The sequence below is a fragment of the Sinohyriopsis cumingii genome, chromosome 10 (genome assembly GCF_028554795.1).
Source record: "Sinohyriopsis cumingii isolate HCF-2022 chromosome 10, ASM2855479v2, whole genome shotgun sequence".
Classification (NCBI taxonomy): Eukaryota; Metazoa; Mollusca; class Bivalvia; order Unionida; family Unionidae; genus Sinohyriopsis; species Sinohyriopsis cumingii.
Genome location: NC_142970.1, coordinates 106,221,624 through 106,241,886, shown reverse-complemented (window position 1 = coordinate 106,241,886; position 20,263 = coordinate 106,221,624). Strand labels below are relative to the sequence as shown.

The 20,263-nt window shown below is 31.9% G+C and overlaps 1 protein-coding gene across 3 annotated transcripts in view; it reads left to right on the top strand.

The window, feature by feature from the left end:
• Positions 1-19,700, top strand: part of LOC149790776 (uncharacterized) — a 43,088-nt gene extending 23,388 nt beyond the window's left edge. The window contains exons 5-6 of one of the 3 annotated variants that reach the window (XM_089972837.1): positions 540-753; positions 19,049-19,700. In XM_089972837.1, coding sequence (XP_089828963.1) covers positions 540-753; positions 19,049-19,095 — 261 coding nt within the window. In that variant the 3' untranslated portion in view covers positions 19,096-19,700. Of the gene's footprint in view, positions 1-539; positions 1,007-19,048 lie in introns of those variants that run through there. The other 2 variants (XM_089972836.1, XM_089972834.1) reach the window with 2 other exon arrangements.
• The last annotated feature ends 563 nt before the right edge of the window (positions 19,701-20,263 follow it).

Sequence of the window (20,263 nt, the reverse complement as noted above, 5' to 3'; positions counted from 1 at the left end):
GGTTATTTCTTCCCATACTTTTCTTTGTAATGGTCCTTACTGGAGGATAGATACTCCATAGAGTGTGGTACCAGTCTATAAATTTGCATGTTATTTTGAATTGTTTGAACCATTTGTCATGTAAAAATTAAAAAACCTTAAGATACTCTGATGTTTCATAAGCACATCAATAATATAAGTGTTTTTTAAACATTTATAGTAACATAAAGGAAAAATTTACCCTGATGACTCAAAGTCCATCCTGAGTGCTCTAACCAAATTATACTTACAATGGGTCATCATTGATCATTATTTCTTAATGAGCCATTGCTTAGTAACTAGATTATTTACTAGATATGACAAGGAAATGTTAAATAATGATATATGCAGTACCTGTGTCTGCTGTTCTCTGTCTGTATGTTTTCATCCTTTCTCCTAATTCAGTATAATATAATATCCAATGCACATGTCAAACTGATTCAGTCATGTAAGAATGTTAAATGATTAACCATTTGAGTCATGCAGGATTTCTGGATTAAAATAGTTCTTTGTAACTTCAGGAGAATCCTGACAACATGGTCAAGCTGTTGAACGCCATGGGAGTTGATGCATATCGAGGAGCGACTCAGCTGAACCTTATTGAGCCAGAAACTTCCAGTCAGGAATCGGAGTCCTTTGACCCATTCTATCCATATGAGGCAAAATATCTCATTGACCATGTTGTATATCTTCCAGTCAACAAGACTGTTCCTTTTGAAGTTTTGGATAAGATCTGTAAGTGTGTAGAATTGGCTTTGAAAATGAGCAAAGCAGCACCAGCTGTCCGTGTACGATCAAAACTTTAGATTTCAGTTTGAGGTGTATTGTAGGTTATGAACAAAACATCAGATTTCTATGCAATGTCATAACTTTTTTATTTGTATGTTAGTTTGTCCTTGATCAGAATTTAAAATTGATGGTCTCTGTTTATCTTTTTATAAAGGAGTAGGTGATGTTTTTTATGTAAATGACAAACACTAAAAACTTATGTAAACTTTGACATATTTTTGTCGACTATATGGTTTTTGTCCCATTTTTGTAGACAGCAATATTGTCAATGTAGCCTACTCAGTTTATCATTGCAGTCTAATCAAAAAGTCTTTCAACATTTTAGATATAGATAAATCTTATACATGTAAATTTGTTCAAATTATGTCTTTCAGTCTTTTAGTTATAATTTGCAAGAGCATGGGGTAATCCTTTCTTGTTGCACTTCCTTCGAAGCATTTACATGTGTTTCAGATTTTTAATAATGTTGATTTATGTATTTTCCTTTCATAGGTTAATTAGCATGATGAAATTCAGGGGCTACCAATCATCTTTTTCCTTTTATCAGATATAGAAACAAATTGATTGTGGCTTTTTTGTCACAGTTTCAAATACCTGTACATGTAAACCTCAGTCAGAATACAGTAGAGATCTCTGACATGATGGAGATCTGATAGACACTGATACAGAGTCATGTTCTGTTGAACATTCAGTTCAGCAATCAGATTACAAGTCCAATGTATGAACGTGAAAAGTGTCATTCAGCAATCAAATTACAACTCAAATTTATGAACATGAAAAGTGTCATTCAGTTTAGCAATCAAATTACAATTCCAATTTATGAACATGAAAAGTGTCATTCAGCAATCAAATTACAACTCAAATTTATGAACATGAAAAGTGTCATTCAGTTTAGCAATCAAATTACAAGTCCAATGTATGAACGTGAAAAGTGTCATTCAGCAATCAAATTACAACTCAAATTTATGAACATGAAAAGTGTCATTCAGTTTAGCAATCAAATTACAAGTCCAATGTATGAACATGAAAAGTGTCATTCAGCAATCAAATTACAACTCAAATTTATGAACATGAAAAGTGTCATTCAGTTTAGCAATCAAATTACAATTCCAATTTATGAACATGAAAAGTGTCATTCAGTTTAACAATCAAATTATGATTCCCATTTATGAACATGAAAAGTGTCATTCAGTTTAGCAATCAAATTACAATTCCAATTTATGAACATGAAAAGTGTCATTCAGTTTAGCAGTCAAATTACAATTCCAATTTATGAACATGAAAAGTGTCATTCAGTTCAGCAATCAAATTACAACTCCAATTTATGAACATGAAAGTGTCATTCAGTTCAGCAATCAAATTACAATTCCAATTTATGAACATGAAAAGTGTCATTCAGTTCAGCAATCAAATTACAATTCCATTTTATGAACATGAAAAGTGTCATTCAGCAATCAAATTACAACTCAAATTTATGAACATGAAAAGTGTCGTTCAGTTCAGCAATCAAATTACAACTCCAATTTATGAACATGAAAAATGTCATTAGGAACATAATGCTTCCAATTTTGACTCCGTCAAAAAATGCTACACTTGATCGGATGTGTTATTAAAAAATGTCAAGAGTCACCAGAACATGAAATTTACTAGTACCTATCAGATCTACTTACTAGAAGTAGAACTGAGTTTTTATTTTATTAATGTGATGGTGCTATATATTTTTAGTGGAGATAAAAAAAAAACAGTTTTGCATCAATGCCTCAAATTCAGGACTTTAAACCCTGTTAAATAACTTTAATCCAAGTTAAATAACTTTAATGCCTGTTAAATAACTTTAATCACAGTTAAATAACTTTAATCCCAGTTAAATAACTTTAATCCCTGTTAAATAACTTTAATCCCTGTTAAATAACCTCAGCACTTAGTATTTTGAAAGTCTATGCATTTTTGTCTTTGGTATGTGGATTTGAGTCTTGGGCTCAGCCAGTGTAGGTATGTGATAAAGTTTGCCCGTAGCTTCCTGGGGGTCAGTGGTTATTTCGGGGGTTTTCCTGTGTTCTTCCTTTACCAATTATACTGGCTGTCACATATAGCCAATCGTGTGCTAACAAATGGCATTAAACCTAAAACAACAAGAACTTTGACACACAAAGGGATCATGATCTTAGAGTGTTATAAATTGTTTCAAGGTCATTATGGGTTTTACTGGCACAGATTATAAACAATCATTAATGATTTTGTTTTTCTTTTTTGCTGGTCTTAAACCAGTTTTGAAACATTTTTGGTTACATAATGCTAAGAAAATGTGAGCTAAGTGCCAATGACACACTGAGGCGGCCAATCTGGCATTGCTCCCCAAGATCCTTGATAAACAATCATTGCATAATATTTTCAGATGTAAGAATACCTAATGGCAGTGCTCAAAAAATCTGATAGCCCGAAGTCTGGACCCCCCTTCATTTTAGATTGGGCCTGTTCTGTATTCTCAGTGAGGTGCCAGTCAGGCTTGTCAAAACAAAATTAATTTGCCGGAGGAAACATTGATCATGCTGATGAAATGTGTAGATGTATTTCAAGTTGTTGAAATAACTGCTATAACATGGTGCAATCTAAATCAGATCACCACTGTCCTACATGAAATCGAGATCTCATATTAATCAGATTGAAGCATGGCATGTTATGCTAAAATAATCTTCGAAAATAACAAAAAAAGATAAAACAACACCACTTTCAGTATGTACCCGTTAGCATGTATAACCGGTAACTGTCACAATTTGAGCTGATGTAAAACTATCCATTGGGCAGTTTAAATAGTAGCAATTAAAGGCAAATAGGTCAGGTATAAGCCACCATTTTATATATTACTTAATTGGCTGTCAGTAACTAGTGAGATGTTATTAAAGGCTGCAGTGGGTGAGCCCATTGTGCTAATTTGCGTAGGTAGTATCTGGACGTGGAAAAACTCAAAGAGATGCTAGATATGTGTACAAGAACAAAAGATTTTACATATTAATGCCTTTAATGAGAATCTTTGAACCATATGTATTATATTTTTGACAAGTTTGTAAACAGCAGCAACGTTTCTTTGAAGTCAGATTTTACTGTATATATTGAATGTAAAGCAGGATAATTTCAGTTGTCAGAATAGTGTTCAAATGTAATTCAGTTTTGAGGCTGTTTTAGGAAGCAATTAGCTATCAGCAAATCCCAACAAAAAGCCAGCGTAGTGATGAACACTAGTGACACTTGCATGACCTTCAAAGCCCATTGAAAATTGTAGCTATTGCAATGTTGTGTGACAGTATTAAAAAGAGGAAATTTTGGGTATGTGGAAATTGGTGTCCGCGCTTGTGGAATTTCCTTCAAGATCTTGTGAGATTATTTATAAGTAACTCCGGGGCCTGTGTCTAAAAACTGTTTCTTAGAGCACAGAATAGAATTTTGTATTACAGCATTTATTTAATATTCTTTTGTTTAAGGGAAGGAAGAAATCTCTTTAAAATTCAGAAATAATTCATCTCTTTTGTTGCCATGATCTCATTTCAGTCACAAATTTTAGATTATAATGTCACCATGAAAAAACCCACCTACTATTTGGCCATATCATTTTCATCTCAGTTGTTATTATTTGTCACCATTTTATGACTGACAAAGTTCTGACATTACCTCGCTCAAACATCTATAAAGCCATTTGGTTGGAAAGTTTTATTTGCCCAGCTGCATTTTCAGATTGAACCAAGCAGTTGGTTACTGAATTGTTATTGTCATCATTCCATGCTATTTCATCAGAACACTAAGGCATAAATTCAGTCGTTGAAATTAATTATTTTCTTATTCGTTTAAACTTTTTATAACCAGGTCATCTGTATAAGCTGCCATTTTCTATAAACTTTATGCATGTTTCATCCAAACATTTGCTTCTCTTATACTGATCAGACCTTTTTTGAAGTAGACACATTAAAAAATGGTTGAATTTTATGGCCAGTGTCTGTTTTACGTACATGCATGGTTTGTGTCATTTGCATAGATTATCATGTGTATGTACCCAAATGTTTTAAAATTGACCAGTTTCATCTGTCCAGTGAGCTATTATTGAAATAGTTTTCTTGCCTTGTCCAAGCTGTTTCTTGCCAAGTTGATTTTAGTAGTTTTCTTTGTGCTTTGCTTTTGCTTTCAGAAAACTTTGAAATGTCAGCAATTTACACCTACAGTAAGTTGCCCAGTCGAAAGCATCTCTCAGTCATGATCATTGAAAAGCTTAGGTATGCATCTCTCAGTCATGATCATTGAAAAGCTTAGGTATCTGTATCTTCTAATGATTCTGGTTGACACTGATTTTTGGATGATAGTGCATTTCTCCAAGTCAAAATTGTTGTGATAACATTTGAAGGATATATTTAATTGATTTAATTGTTCATGTAGAATAAAGACCAAGTGTAATCGTGGCTTGTTAAGGAAACAGTCAGTACCTGGTCTATTAAAGGTGATTTTTATAGTTGATAGTTTTTTAATAAAAGAGTTTTAAATTTTCAGCTTAAATGCACTAATTTCAGAATTAGTGTATGTCCTTTTCCAAATTCAGAAATAATTCACATCATTTGTTGTCATGATCTCATTTCAGTCACAAAATATAGATAATAATATTACCATGAAAAAAACCACCAGCTATTTGGCTGTATTGTTTTCAGCTTGGTTTTCATTATGTGTTCTGACACCAACTTGCCTAGATCTTAGATTTTCATGATTTTGCTCAAAAATCAACATAGCATTTGGGTTGGAAATTTTTATTTGCCCAGCAGCATTTTCAGCTTGACATTGAATTGTTATTGTCAGCATTCCATGCTATTGCATCAGAACACCATTTCATAAATTTAATCGTTTTCAATTTGAAATGAATTATTTTTATACTCATTTTAAAACCAGCTTATCTGTAAGCTGCCATTTTCTACAAACTGTCTGCTTCTCTTTTACTAATCAGACCTCTCTTGAGCTAGCTATATTTGTAGAAATTGACACATTTTATGGCCCCAACAGTATCAGTTTTACTTGTGTGGTTTGTGTCATTTCCACATGCTATTAAACCAGAATACTTTAAAATTGTCCAGTTTCATGTATATTTATGTATCCCAGAATACATTTAAATAGACCAATTTCGTCTGTTCAACTAAGCTATTATTGAAATATTTTACTTGCCTTGTCCGTGCTGTTAATCATGCACTTCAAATTTGTTCCTTTTTCAAAACTTTTCCATTGTCATATTTAGTAAAGACAATCAATTCTAAACTTCTGTACTCAGATTTTTAAATTTTTCTGTATAATTTGTTACACTGTAACGATCTCATGTTTTACTTTGAGCTTAAATTGAATCTTGCTAACCATTTGTTTCAAACGCACCTGAGCCTGAAATACTTAACAATGATATCTGCACACATCTTAATAAGCATGTACTAATACTTAGGTCCAAACTGGCATCAAAATTATACATTTGGAAGAACTTGCGTCTTTATCTGGGCATGGTTTGTGGGAGGGAAGCGGCTGTTTAAATGCACTTAGAAAATCATGATTTTCTTGGAATCTATCACCAGACCTGCTTCTTGTTGCATTTAAACTTGAATTTGTGGGTTAAATCAGTTGAAAACGTGAATTTCATGTGTTTTATTGTATGTGACAATACTGAGAGATACTGTCCAATGTATGTCAAGGGAGGTAATTCTTACAGTAGTCTGCATATATTGGGGAACACTAGATGACATCATCAATTCATACTTATTTTTATTGACTTTAACCTTATGACATTTATCTAAGTAATAATTATAAAATTGCAAAACACAGGTATTGTGTCAGATATGGTGTTTGTCCACATTTGTTTATTGTTTGTCATAAAAAATGCAGAAAAGCTGAATTCATTATCTCTATGTTTTTTTTAGTCATTCATGTATAGAATCTCTTAGCTGCTCATTAAATTGAAAGTCTGTGAGGAGTACAGGGCAAATTAACAAATATTGAAGCTCAGGTTAAATTTTGGGCATGAATTCAGGAATGTGTCTTTAAGAGTTTTTAAACTTTTGTTTAAAAATGATGTTCTTTCTTGTCAATATTTATGTGTCATAAACAACTGGTTGTCTTAATTGAAGGAACAATCTTTAATAGGGATCACCTGGTCTTATGATAGGGATTACCTGGTCTTATGATAAGGATTACCTGGTCTTATGATAGGGATTACCTGGTCTTATAATAGGGATTACCTGGTCTTATGATAGGGATTACCTGGTCTTATGATAGGGATTACCTGGTCTTATAATCCTAGACTTGTAATAGGGATTACCTGGTCTTAGAATCCTAGTCTTGTAATAGGGATTACCTGGTCTTATAATCCTGGTCTTGTAATAGGGATTACCTGGTCTAATAATGGGGATTGCTTGGTCTAATAATAGGGATGACCTCATCTTACTGTGAAAATCTAAGAAAGGATTGGACAAAGTTTTTTCGTTATATGTTTTATTTTAATATTTCCATAGTATTGGAAACTTCCAGAGTTAAGCAGTTTTGTAATCCATTAAAAGTATCCAACATTTTGGTGCACTGATGTTTCAATCATTGCAAATTTGCAAAATTGTTCAAAAGTGTCACTTTTAAAGAAATATGTACAGTAAATGTTTAGACTAATGATTCTTCATATTTTTGATGAGTCATTAATATGAACATGGTCTTTTACTTTACCATGTTTTATTTGGCTTTTCAAAACAAAAGAATTGGAAAGCATGGGTGCTCTTATTTTCCATACACTTTTTCAAATGTACACTTATTTTAATGCATTATATCATTATATAGCACTGATTCATTAGAGTTATATGATAATTAGAACCTTAGACATACCCTACAAATTGTTCAAACTATTTGCATAGCAGGGGTCAAGCTAGAATTTTAGGGAAAGTTACTTCTCCTTTTAGACTGAACAGGGAGAACTGAGAGCTCAACAGGGAGAAATGGACATAAAGCAAGAAATGCAATATATATATATATAGTGTTCTCTTATTTGAAGTATGCCCTCTATTTCCCAGTATGATTATTTGCATTTATCATTGGATTTATGCAATACTTTATTTTCCGGGCCCCGAGTGGCTGAGTGGTCTAAAGCGCTCAACGTTCTGGATCACTGCCGTCTCACCTCTGTCTGTGTGGGTTCGAGTCCAAAGCTCGGCTAGCATGGTTACATGGGAAAGTCTGCTAGTAGCTTCTCGTGGGTCGGTGGTTCTTACCTGGGTTTTCCAGGGTTCTTCCTCCACCATTAATACTGGCCGCCATGTATAGCCTATCTTGTGCTGAAAAATGGTGTTAAACCCTACAACAACAACAACAACAACAACAACTTTATTTTCAAGTCGAAAATTATCTGAGTTATTTTGGTCATACAACTCTAAAAGAGAATAATACAAACTGCATTGTAAGAAATTTCAACCGAGTAACCAGATTACATCATTGTAATTGCAAGTTAGTAAAAATGCTTAATCAACTACTCTTAATCAATTTTTTTAAATTTTCTTTATTTTTAAAAAATATTTTCTCAATAATGGCACTTTCAATGATTTCTAAACGCGTTGAAACAATTCCTGTACCATGTACATTAGAGCAAATGCACGTGTCTTCAAATCATACTGTTCTTCCTCATTTCTTTGTTGCGGATAAAACATTACCGACTATTCATACATAACACATTAAAATGCATAAAATTACAGACAAGGCTCTTTTGTCGTCTGTATATGAACTAAACTCTTCTTTCCAATCGAATTAACACAGATGTGTGTGCATCTGTTTTTAGAAGGAGGGGTTTTCGTAATGTGTAATAACTGACTTTGCTTCATACAAGAGTTCATTGATAGAATTTCACATTATTTTAGGCATTGGTTAAATAGTATCTGCAAACTGCTTTTTTCTACATTTTCACTAATACGAGTGAAGTCAGAAACAACTTGGACCTTACAACGCTTTTCAGTTCTCATGAATTCCACAACAAAGCATTGACCAATACATTTCTGACCTACATAATTGCATTTTAAAATTAAATCTTAAATAACCTAATTCCTAGACATTGTTTTCTATGAATTGTATATTTTTTCTGAATATTTTTGCCCGATGATTTAATAAAACAGACAATATAATAAACTGGTACTTCCCGGACATAGTGATGTCCACCATTATTTCCCTGTTACTGAATCACTTAAAGTTTCAAACTAATTTTATGACAAAGTAGTGTACAAGAGGCAGTTTCAATATCCAGATCACTGATTCTGATCTTAAAACACAAACTGCTATTTACATACTATTGTAAAAGATTTGAAACACAAGTTTGTATGTTTTATCATTGAGGGATATCCTGAGGAATTCGGGCACTGATAGCTGCTAACTTACTCAGGATAGACTTAATGGTCAATCAGCTATCAAAGCACATGCCTGTGAATGTGAAAAAGTTTGTTTGTCATTGTAATTGATATCAAAACTAGGCCTAGCTGCTGATGGCTTGAAGAATACATTTTGCTACAACACAACACCAGAACTAACCTGGCTAAGGCAAGGGGGCATCTTAAAAAGCATGGTCAGTCAATTTACCTCTAAAAAATTCACAGGGCAAAGTTGGTTTTGCTTTCCTTATAGAAGACAGTGAAGTTTACATTTTTTAGGCAACTTAGTCACCCACTTCGCGTGACCCCTGCATAGGATAGCGGGCTGTATACCTATTCTTTTACCATTTATGCTCACTTATAAGTCACAATATGTGAAAGAAGATCAGGGTGTATGTTGTTTGCAGTTGGGCTTGTCTTGTATGTGGGTATATATGGTATTTCTTGTAGGTCTGTAAGGCTTTTTTATGTTAATACAATCTAGGAAATTAAATGACAAAATGTAACATAAAACATCATGTGTAGAATGTATTGAAATACGACAAATGCATCTGCACAGACTTCCAGTTGGTACAAAAATTATTGGGGGAAAAAAAGCATTTATGCACAGGTTCTGTTTGTGTTTATTGCATGATGTAAAGTTTTCAGACATCATACAGTCCTACAAGTTTTATACAGTACGTAGCTAATGAACACTTATTTGAAATCACTTATTACTTTATACAGTCTATCAAGACAAAAATTTTATACTACTTAATTAGAAGTGTTAAATGAGTTGTATAATTAGAAATGTTAGATGACTGACCTAATTAGAAGTGTTAGATGACTGACCTAATTAGAAGTATTAAATAAGTTACCTAATTAGTAGTGTTAAATTAGTTACCCAATCAGGAGTGTTAGATGAGTTAACCTAATTAGAAATGTTAAATGAGTTACTTATTACAAGTCTTAAAGAGGAGTCACCTAATTAGAAGTATTAAATGAGTTACTTATTACAAGTCTTAAAGAGGAGTCACCTAATTAGAAATGTTAAATGAGTTACTTATTACAAGTCTTAGTCACCTAATTAGAAGTATTAAATGAGTTACTTATTACAAGTCTTAGAGAGGAGTCACCTAATTAGAAATGTTAAATGAGTTACTTATTACAAGTCTTAGTCACCTAATTAGAAGTATTAAATGAGTTACATAATTAGAAGTTTTAAATTAGTTACCTAATCAGTAGTGTTAGAGGAGTAACCTAATTTGAACTGTTAAATAAATTGCCTAATTAGAAGTTTTAAATGAGTCACCTAATTAAAAGTGTTCAATGAGTTGCCTTATTAGAAGTTTTAAATGAGTTACATGTGCTTTTGACTTACAGTTTTGCCTATTTTTATTCAATAATATCTATTTTCAACATGTACAGTTTAGTTTCTATATTGCTGTACAGTTGAGAAATATTTTGTATTGTTGTACTCTTGCCAATCTAACAGATCTTTTTTTAAGTATTATCAGTCAGAAACTACTTTAAATTTGTAAATCATAGCCATAAATTTAACACACATACTACCATCTGTTTCCATCCTTTTTTTTTAACTTTAATAATTTGGTATGATAGCAATATTCCCTGTCAGTGGGCTTTTTTAAAGCCAGTATTTATAAAGATGGTGTTTAAATAGTGTCACCAGTATCCATCTGTCATTGTGTCATGTCTGTTACAAACACATTATGACTCCAGCAAATTTTGAAGGGCTTAATTGACTAAGTTTGGTATGAGTTTGACCCTGGTGAAGTACAGTTTTTGCCATTTACCAACAAAATTTAGTTATGTCACTTGTTTTAGTTAGCTCATAACCCATCAGATGCATCAAAATTTTGTTTCCTCTTAAGAACAGTTAAATGATTTAATGGAGTAACACTAAATTTGAATGACTTTTGGAATAATTCTAAATTTGAATGACTTAATGGAATAGCACTAAATTTGAATGACTTAGTGGAATAACACCAAATTTGAATGACTTAGTGGAATAACTCTAAATTTGAGGGTTGACTTTCAGAAGACCTAGGTTATGTTTAATTGTCACCATTTTCTGACAAATTTATACAGAGATATGGCCTATGTTTTTTATTTAAATTTTACCCTTCAGTTGCCCCATATCCATAATCTTACTCATCACGGACCAATCAGAAACTACTGTCAGATAATAAAAAATGTTACTCTATTACTGGAAATAAGGGTTTGGCCCACTATGGCCCATACATGTAAATGATGGATTTGTGGAGGCATCCATGTTGTATTAACACATTTTTAGTTTTCAAATATCATGTAACCTGGTTATATAAAGAAAAAAAGAGTAAGGTTTCTTTTATGAAGCAGAATGTAATGAAAAACAGGAATAAAAGCATGGTTTATTTTATTAATCATCTCTTGGGTCAGTTCTGTATTGTTTTTTCAGTTTTCCCAATCAGAACTTGTCACAAATAAATTTAAGTTCCGCTGTTTATTCAACTACTCATCATCGTATCAATTTTCATCCAAGTAATATATTCACTTTGAAATAATTGTAAAGTCTATTATTTTTAATCTAGTCAGTAAGTTTTGTAGCTTAACAGTTTATTATATGTCTGTTTTATGAACCTTAATAAGATTCATCTTTTGCTTAAAAACTAATATGTAGTTAGTCCTAAAACCATTCAGACATGATCTCACAAAATGTGAAAAATCTTGTTACACCTACTTATCCAGAAAGTATTTGTTGTTAAAACATCTACAGTATCTACCTATTTTTGTATTAACATGATGAACTTTGTTGTTGTTGATAAAACTTAATTTACTTATATAGCTATTTTGTGTTGACCTGATGAACTTTGTTGTTGTTGATAAAACATCATTTACTTATATAGCTATTTTGTGTTAACGTGATGAACTTTGTTGTTGATAAAACATCATTTACTTATATAGCTATTTTGTGTTAACGTGATGAATGTTGTTGTTGTTGATAAAACATCATTTACTTATATAGCTATTTTGTATTAACATGATGAATTTTGTTGTTGATAAAACATCATTTACTTCTATAGCTATTTTGTGTTGACGTGATGAACTTTCTTGTTATTGATAAAACATCATTTACTTATATAGCTATTTTGTGTTAACGTGATGAACTTTGTTGTTGTTGATAAAACATCATTTACTTATATAGCTATTTTGTGTTAACATGATGAACTTTGTTGTTGATAAAACATCATTTACTTCTATAGCTATTTTGTGTTAACGTGATGAACTATAACATGATGAACTTTGTTATTGATAAAACATCATTTACTTATATAGCTATTTTGTGTTAACGTGATGAACTTTCTTGTTGTTGATAAAACATCATTTACTTCTATAGCTATTTTGTGTTAACATGATGAACTTTCTTGTTGTTGATAAATCATCATTTACTTCTATAGCTATTTTGTGTTAACTTGATGAACTTTCTTGTTGTTGATAAAACATCATTTACTTATATAGCTATTTTGTATTAACATGATGAACTGTCTTGTTGTTGATAAAACATCATTTACTTCTATAGCTATTTTGTGTTAACGTGATGGACTTTCTTGTTGATAAAACATCATTTACTTATATAGCTATTTTGTATTAACATGATGACCTTTGTTGTTGTTGATAAAGCATCATTTACTTATATAGCTATTTTGTGTTAACATGATGAACTTTGTTGTTGATAAAACATCATTTACTTATATAGCTATTTTGTGTTAACGTGATGAACTTTAACATGATGAACTTTGTTGTTGATAAAACATCATTTACTTATATAGCTATTTTGTGTTAACGTGATGAACTTTCTTGTTGTTGATAAAACATCATTTACTTCTATAGCTATTTTGTGTTAACGTGATGAACTTTGTTGTTGTTGATAAAACATCATTTACTTATATAGCTATTTTGTATTAACATGACGAACTGTCTTGTTGTTGATAAAACATCATTTACTTCTATAGCTATTTTGTGTTAACGTGATGGACTTTCTTGTTGATAAAACATCATTTACTTATATTTCTATTTTGTATTAACATGATGACCTTTGTTGTTGTTGATAAAACATCATTTACTTATATAGCTATTTTGTGTTAACATGATGAACTTTGTTGTTGTTGATAAAACATTTACTTATATAGCTATTTTGTGTTAACGTGATGAACTTTGTTGTTCTTGATAAAACATCATTTACTTATATAGCTATTTTGTGTTAACGTCATGAACTTTGTTGTTGTTGATAAAACATCATTTACTTATATAGCTATTTTGTGTTAACGTGATGAACTTTTTTGTTGTTGATAAAACATCATTTACTTATATAGCTATTTTGTGTTATCATGATGCTGATCAAATTTCAAAATGGTTGCCACGATGGCCATCTTGGAATTTTCTTTATATGGCTACTTCTGTCATAACATCTACATAGATAAGAACTCTATAGTAAAATGTAAGTAGCTCTGATTGAAAATGGTACTCATCTGGCACTATAGTAATCATCTTGAAAATCTTGTTATAGCTGCTCCTTTTGTTCAGATGATGTATATTTACATTGGGTTTTCACTTGTGTCAATCTATAATTGATTCAGTGTAATAATAGTGCATACCTGACCACACACTTTTGAAGCATTTTTGAAAACTAAATCTAAAAGACCTGGGTCTTAAGTTAAAGGCCTTTTGTTGCATGTTTTGTATTTCAGTGAGCTTATAAACAAAGTGATGTGTGTGTGTGTGTGTATGTATGTTTGTGTATGTACACGCACACACACACACACACACACAGACACACATGAATTTGACTAGACTTTATTTTAATTTCAAAATCTGTATATTACTTGAGTCAGTTGATTTTATTGGATCTATCCACATAACCAGGTTCAAGGTCAAAGGCTCAACAAATTTGTTCAGAACTTACATGTTTACTCAAGCATGTAAGAAAATATATTCGTTACAAACATTTTTATGTTCGAGTTTCAGAAGAATATCAGAGATGATTTGAATACTCAGCAGCTAATAAAGATTTAAAGAACAGAAGAAATCAAGGATTTATAACAATTCTTTTGGACAGCAGAGTAGCAGTCTATTCAAGGGAGATAACTCATTGCTTGCTGTAGAATGCTGTTAAATTTTTATATGGAAGATCTGAACCTGCATAACATAAATTTTGATGTAATGTGTATTTATAGAGTTGTCTCCCTTTCTATTTGTTTTATTCTATTTGAAATTGAGGTGTTCATAAACATCAGATATACCTAGTCAAACTATTTTTGTATTTGAGTTTAAACTTTTTGTATTCTTTATGCATTGTTTTAGGTGTTTGAATACATAAAAAGTTACTAAGGCATTTATCAGAAACAAAGCTTATTCCCCAGTGGACAATTTAAAATCGAAATGGGACAACTTTTCATTACCCCAATCAATAACTTTTCAGTTCATTCCTCGATAGGAAAAATCTAGACAACATTACAATAATCTAGCAGACAGTACAGTAAAATCTGTCATGAGTGACCACCAGTTTTGAGAGACCATTATCTTCATGCACAGATTTATTATGTAGTGCTATGGCCTGTCTTGAGAGACCATTTTTTTTTTGGCAGAAGGGATGGTCTTTCATGATTGGTTCTACAGTATGATCTACAATTTAAAGTTGTTTCCCTTTGATCTGCAGCTAAGTAATACATGCATAATGTAGACACGCTAAAACTTCATACAGATACTTGCTTGTAATGCTAATTTTCAGATTAGTTGTAATTTGTTTCATTAAACTTTTTAATCATAGATATTGTTCAAATATGAAGCATATGACTATAACCATTTCCAAAGTTATTCATATAATAATAGATTTTGCTTATCTCTTAATCTTTCAAAACACCATTTGAAATGTTTATCCTATGCTGACAAGGGGCTGATGGTCATTAAAAACCTGTTTTAATTAATAATAAAGAACCCAAAATGCATCCTCCTGCTTGAGTGCTGCTATTTTAAAATTCTGGCCATGCTGAGTTACATCCTCTGACTGTAATAAAATTATACTTGTTGTAATTGCTTAATTAATTAGGCTTACATTAGCATCCCATTACCTGTGATTCTGATTCTTTTCATTTTTAACCATTCCATGATTGAGCTGTACAATATTCCAATTAAATTGTTATGGATTGACTGGTTTATTGACTTTAATTTTTATAAACATGCCAGGTTATAACTCTGCAATAGTAGAATACCAGTCATTGTTTAGAGTTTTTTTTGGAAAAACAGAGATTCAACACATTGTTTTTATTTTTCCATTTTTTATGAAGTTTACATTTTTCCTACGTCTTGCTCACAGCAAATCTTTTAAGGTTCATTTTGGTACACAGTAGAACCCATCCAGAAAGACAATCACTTCAGCTCCAAACTTACAGTTTCTAAAGACACCTGGTCTCTCACAACAGTTCATAACAGTATATGTTCAATAAATTGATGCATTTAGAATTTAGTCTCAAGACAGGTGGTCTCTCAAAGCATTGGTCTTTCAAGACAGGTTTTGCTGTATTTTCTGCAGGAAAGTATTTTTGTTATAGTGTTAGTCACATGGCTGTGAAACAGTCCCTCTAAGCTTTATTTAGTGTTTATTCTTGTAGTAATATTTTAAATGCTTGTCTTCCATTTTTAAATTCATTGCCTAATCTTTTAATCACTAACAACTAAATTATTTCTCACCCTTATAAGTAAATATTTGCTTTTCATTGGACTTGTGAATGAAATGATGGCCTACTGCTGACCTATTTTCCTGTATCTTAGAAAATTAAAGAGTTGCAATCAAAAGAGATGCTTATAGAACACAAAATAGTGTGCAAGGAAAGTGAAGGGATCTTACTACTGTGTTCTTGTTAATATTGTGTTATGAAACTGCACTACCTCAGTGTAATACCTTTCATTACAACATGATCCCCTGACAAGGAATACATGATCATGGATCACATTTCAGTGAGTGGCTATAAAACTTTACATATCATGTACTTCATTATAAGATGGTAAAATATAATAAATTGGTTTCCATGGAAAGCATTATATATGGGAGGACTGTATCATGTACTTCATTATAAGATGGTACAATTTAATAAATCAGCTTCCATGGAAAGCATCGTAATGAAGGAGTGCTTATCATGTGCTTCATTATAAGGCAGTCAATATATAACAGTAAACTGTTTGTCATGAACAATGTTATATTATGACAGTGTGACTTGGTATATTCTATGGCTTCCATGAACAGTGTCATATTATGACAGTGTGACTTGGTATATTCTATGACTTCCATGAACAGCATTATTTTCAAGGAGTATATAATGTATTCTTTTATAAGATAGTCTCACTATAAGGCAATAAATGAACAGTGTTATAATGAGGGACTATTGTATGGAGTACTGCATCATGTTTCATTATAAGGTGATATATTTTAAAGCTTCCGTTGACTGCTTTTTTATGAGAGAGTATTGTATTGTGTACTTCATTATAAGATGGTAAAATTATAAAACATGACTTCCATTGACTGCATTTTTTTGAGAGTACTGTATTATGTACTTCATTATAGGATGGTAAAATGTAATAATATGGCTTCCATTGACTGCATTTTTATGAGAGAGTACTGTATTGTGTACTTCATTATAAGATGGTAAAATGTAATAATATGGCTTCCATTGACTGCATTTTTATGAGGGAGTACTGTATTATGTACTTCATTATAAGATGGTAAAATTATAAAACATGGCTTCCACAGACAGCATTTTTATGAGAGTACTGTATTATGTACTCCATTATAAGATGGTAAAATGTAATAATATGGCTTCCACAGACAGCATTATAATGATGGAGTATTGTATCATATACTTCATTATAAGGTGATCTCAGTAACCACTGGCTTCCATGACCCATGTTATAAAAAGGGTACATGGTATAATTTACTTATTTTTAAGATGGTCTTATTCAAGGACTGCAGTATAGTGAAGACACAGTATACTTCAGCATAAGGTAGCCTCGCTATAATTGGGGTATATAATATGGATTTCATGACAGTGCTATAATGAGGTATATAATATGGATTTCATGACAGTGCTATAATGGGGTATATAATATGGATTTCATGACAGTGCTATAATGGGGTATATAATATGGATTTCATGACAGTGCTATAATGGGGTATATAATATGGATTTCATGACAGTGCTATAATGAGGTATATAATATGGATTTCATGACAGTGCTTTATTGAGGGGATTATTGTATAAATCATTTAAGTCAAAAGAGTTAAAAGTTTTCTTTTCAATTTTAGTTGGAATATATTTTTTCTGTAATATGAACAAACTTTGTAGCTATGTTTAAGGAGCAATGTTTATTTCTAAAAACCATGTATGGCAGCATGGAATGTTGGGGTTAGTCTAAACAAGTATTTATACTGTAGTGTATGGATCCAGAAAATAAGGTTTTTGAATGAATCTTTTAAAAAGTGAAGTCATTGAATTTAATTTGATTCAGACATTAAGATGATTTTTACTCAAATATCAGAGAAATAGCATTTAGGAGAGCTAATAATCCCCCCACTGTAAGGTCCTTCATTGTAACACCATTCCTGTTATATAAAGTGGACATGGGCATGTTTCAGTTACCATATATTCTCAATTATAAGATGAAACCAACTGCAAACTGCACAGACCCAGATATACTGTCACATAATGCAGTGGCAGATCTGTGTTGGTGCAGTTTGTTAGAAGTAATCAGTACAACAAACAGCATAGACCCTCATCTGCAGGTGCATTATGCTATGGCAGATCGTGATTTTTGATGTTTACAGTTTGACACGACTTTTAAGTGAGTATATACGGGACATATATCATGTACTTTATTATAAACTGGCCTCACAGTAAAATGGTTTACTCTGTGGCTCCCATGGATGGTATGAAAGAGTATTTGATTAATATATTTAAATGTCCAGTCTGCAAAACACCAAAAATTGTTGGTATACATTTTGTTTTTACACTTGACCTTTTTACATTTCTGACACAAAATAATTGTTACTCCACAAAAAATCATAAGAAATAGTATCCTGTCTCTAAACATCCAAAATATAATAGCTGATTGAATATTTCAACATTTGTTGAATTTGCACTGATTGCATCAAATAGATGTCTTCTGTCAAATGCCTTTATAAAGGGTTTGTTGATGATAAATATTTCTATGCATTGGACTTCTCTGGTGGCCTAAGTAGTTAGAGCATCTGCCTTGGGCTTCGGAGGTGCAAGTGCGAATCCTGGCCAAGTCATACAAAAGACTTATAAAAATGGAACTAGCAGATGCCTCACATGGTGTTCAGCATTAGAAGGTTAGTGTAAGAACTGGTTGGACTTGTGTCAAGATAATGTGACCAGGTGGGACATGATGCTACTTGTCTGTGGCATGAATCCCCAATGCTTAGACATCACTCTAAAGCAACGTTGAAAATCCAAATCAAACACACACGTACACACACTCACACACACGTACACACACATGCACACACACACACACACATTCTCCTACAACATGTTTATTGAGATTTCGGTAATATTGGAAAGTACTGAGTTGGTTGAAACACTTTATATCTGCATTGTCTGATGAGTTACCAGCTTTTTCTGATGAGTTACCAGCTTTCTCTGATGAGTTACCATTGTGCTTAGATTTTTGTTGACTTAATACTTTTCTTTCACAGTGATTGTTTTGCTATAATTAATAAACTGTATAAATATTTTTATAAATTTTGTTATTATGTAATAAGAAAAGTCATAATTACTTTTTTGTTTCAGCTGTGCACTCCCCCCCCAATGTATGGCAGTACAGTACATGGAGTTAACAAGTGAAGTCATACTACTATAATGTTTTCAGCTGAGCAATATAATGTTCATTTGTCACCAGCAAGCATCCTTAATTTAAATCTAATTTTTGAGTCATTGTTTTGTATGAGCAACAACATATTTGGACCCGGTATTCTTTTTTATGTATATTAAAATTACTGAGATAATCATGTAAAATGTGATGCTTTGAAGCAAGTTGGTAATGCTGGAAAGATTGGGAGTGTGTCATATTCTTGTACTAGGAGTATGTTTTGCACTCCAGTCTTTTTGATTCATCATTGTTACATATCAGAAATATTTTTTATAAACTGTTGTATTTTTGTATTAACATGTATTCGGTCCAAATTTTTATTTATTGGTAATTGTTTATAAGAATAGTTTTTGTATATTATTGGCATTTCATACAGTTGATTGAGATGAGAAGCCATTAAACAGCCAATTAAAGTAACTGTGTTTCACAGTAAATGTATTGCTTTTATATTAGCATTATCAGCATATGTTGAAGTACAAGAGAAAATGCTAGAAAACAACGATGTATAGGATAATTGCTTTTAACAAATATATAATGGGTATATGTTATTGAATTAAATATTTCCGTTATTCACGGATTTTCGTTTTACTTTATGCTCCAACTCATTGTCAATCTTTGTAGTAGCAGACTTGTTTTTTATCCGATGTGTCAGCTGCTTACTGATTATGTTCTGCTGTTATTTTCATGATTTGACTGGGAAAACCTACTGCTCTGTATTTTGATGATTTGACTGGGAAAACCTGCTGCTCTGTATTTTCATGATTTGACTGGGAAAACTTACTGCTCTGTATTTTCATGATTTGATTGGGAAAGCCTACTGGTCTGTATTTTCATGATTTGACTGGGAAAACCTACTGCTCTGTATTTTGATGATTTGACTGGGAAAACCTGCTGCTCTGTATTTTCATGATTTGACTGGGAAAACCTACTGCTCTGTATTTTCATGATTTGACTGGGAAAACCTACTGCTCTGTATTTTCATGATTTGACTGGGAAAACCTACTGGTCTGTATTTTCATGATTTGACTGGGAAAACCTACTGCTCTATATTTTCATGATTTGACTGGGAAAACCTACTGCTCTGTATTTTGATGATTTGACTGGGAAAACCTACTGCTCTGTATTTTGATGATTTG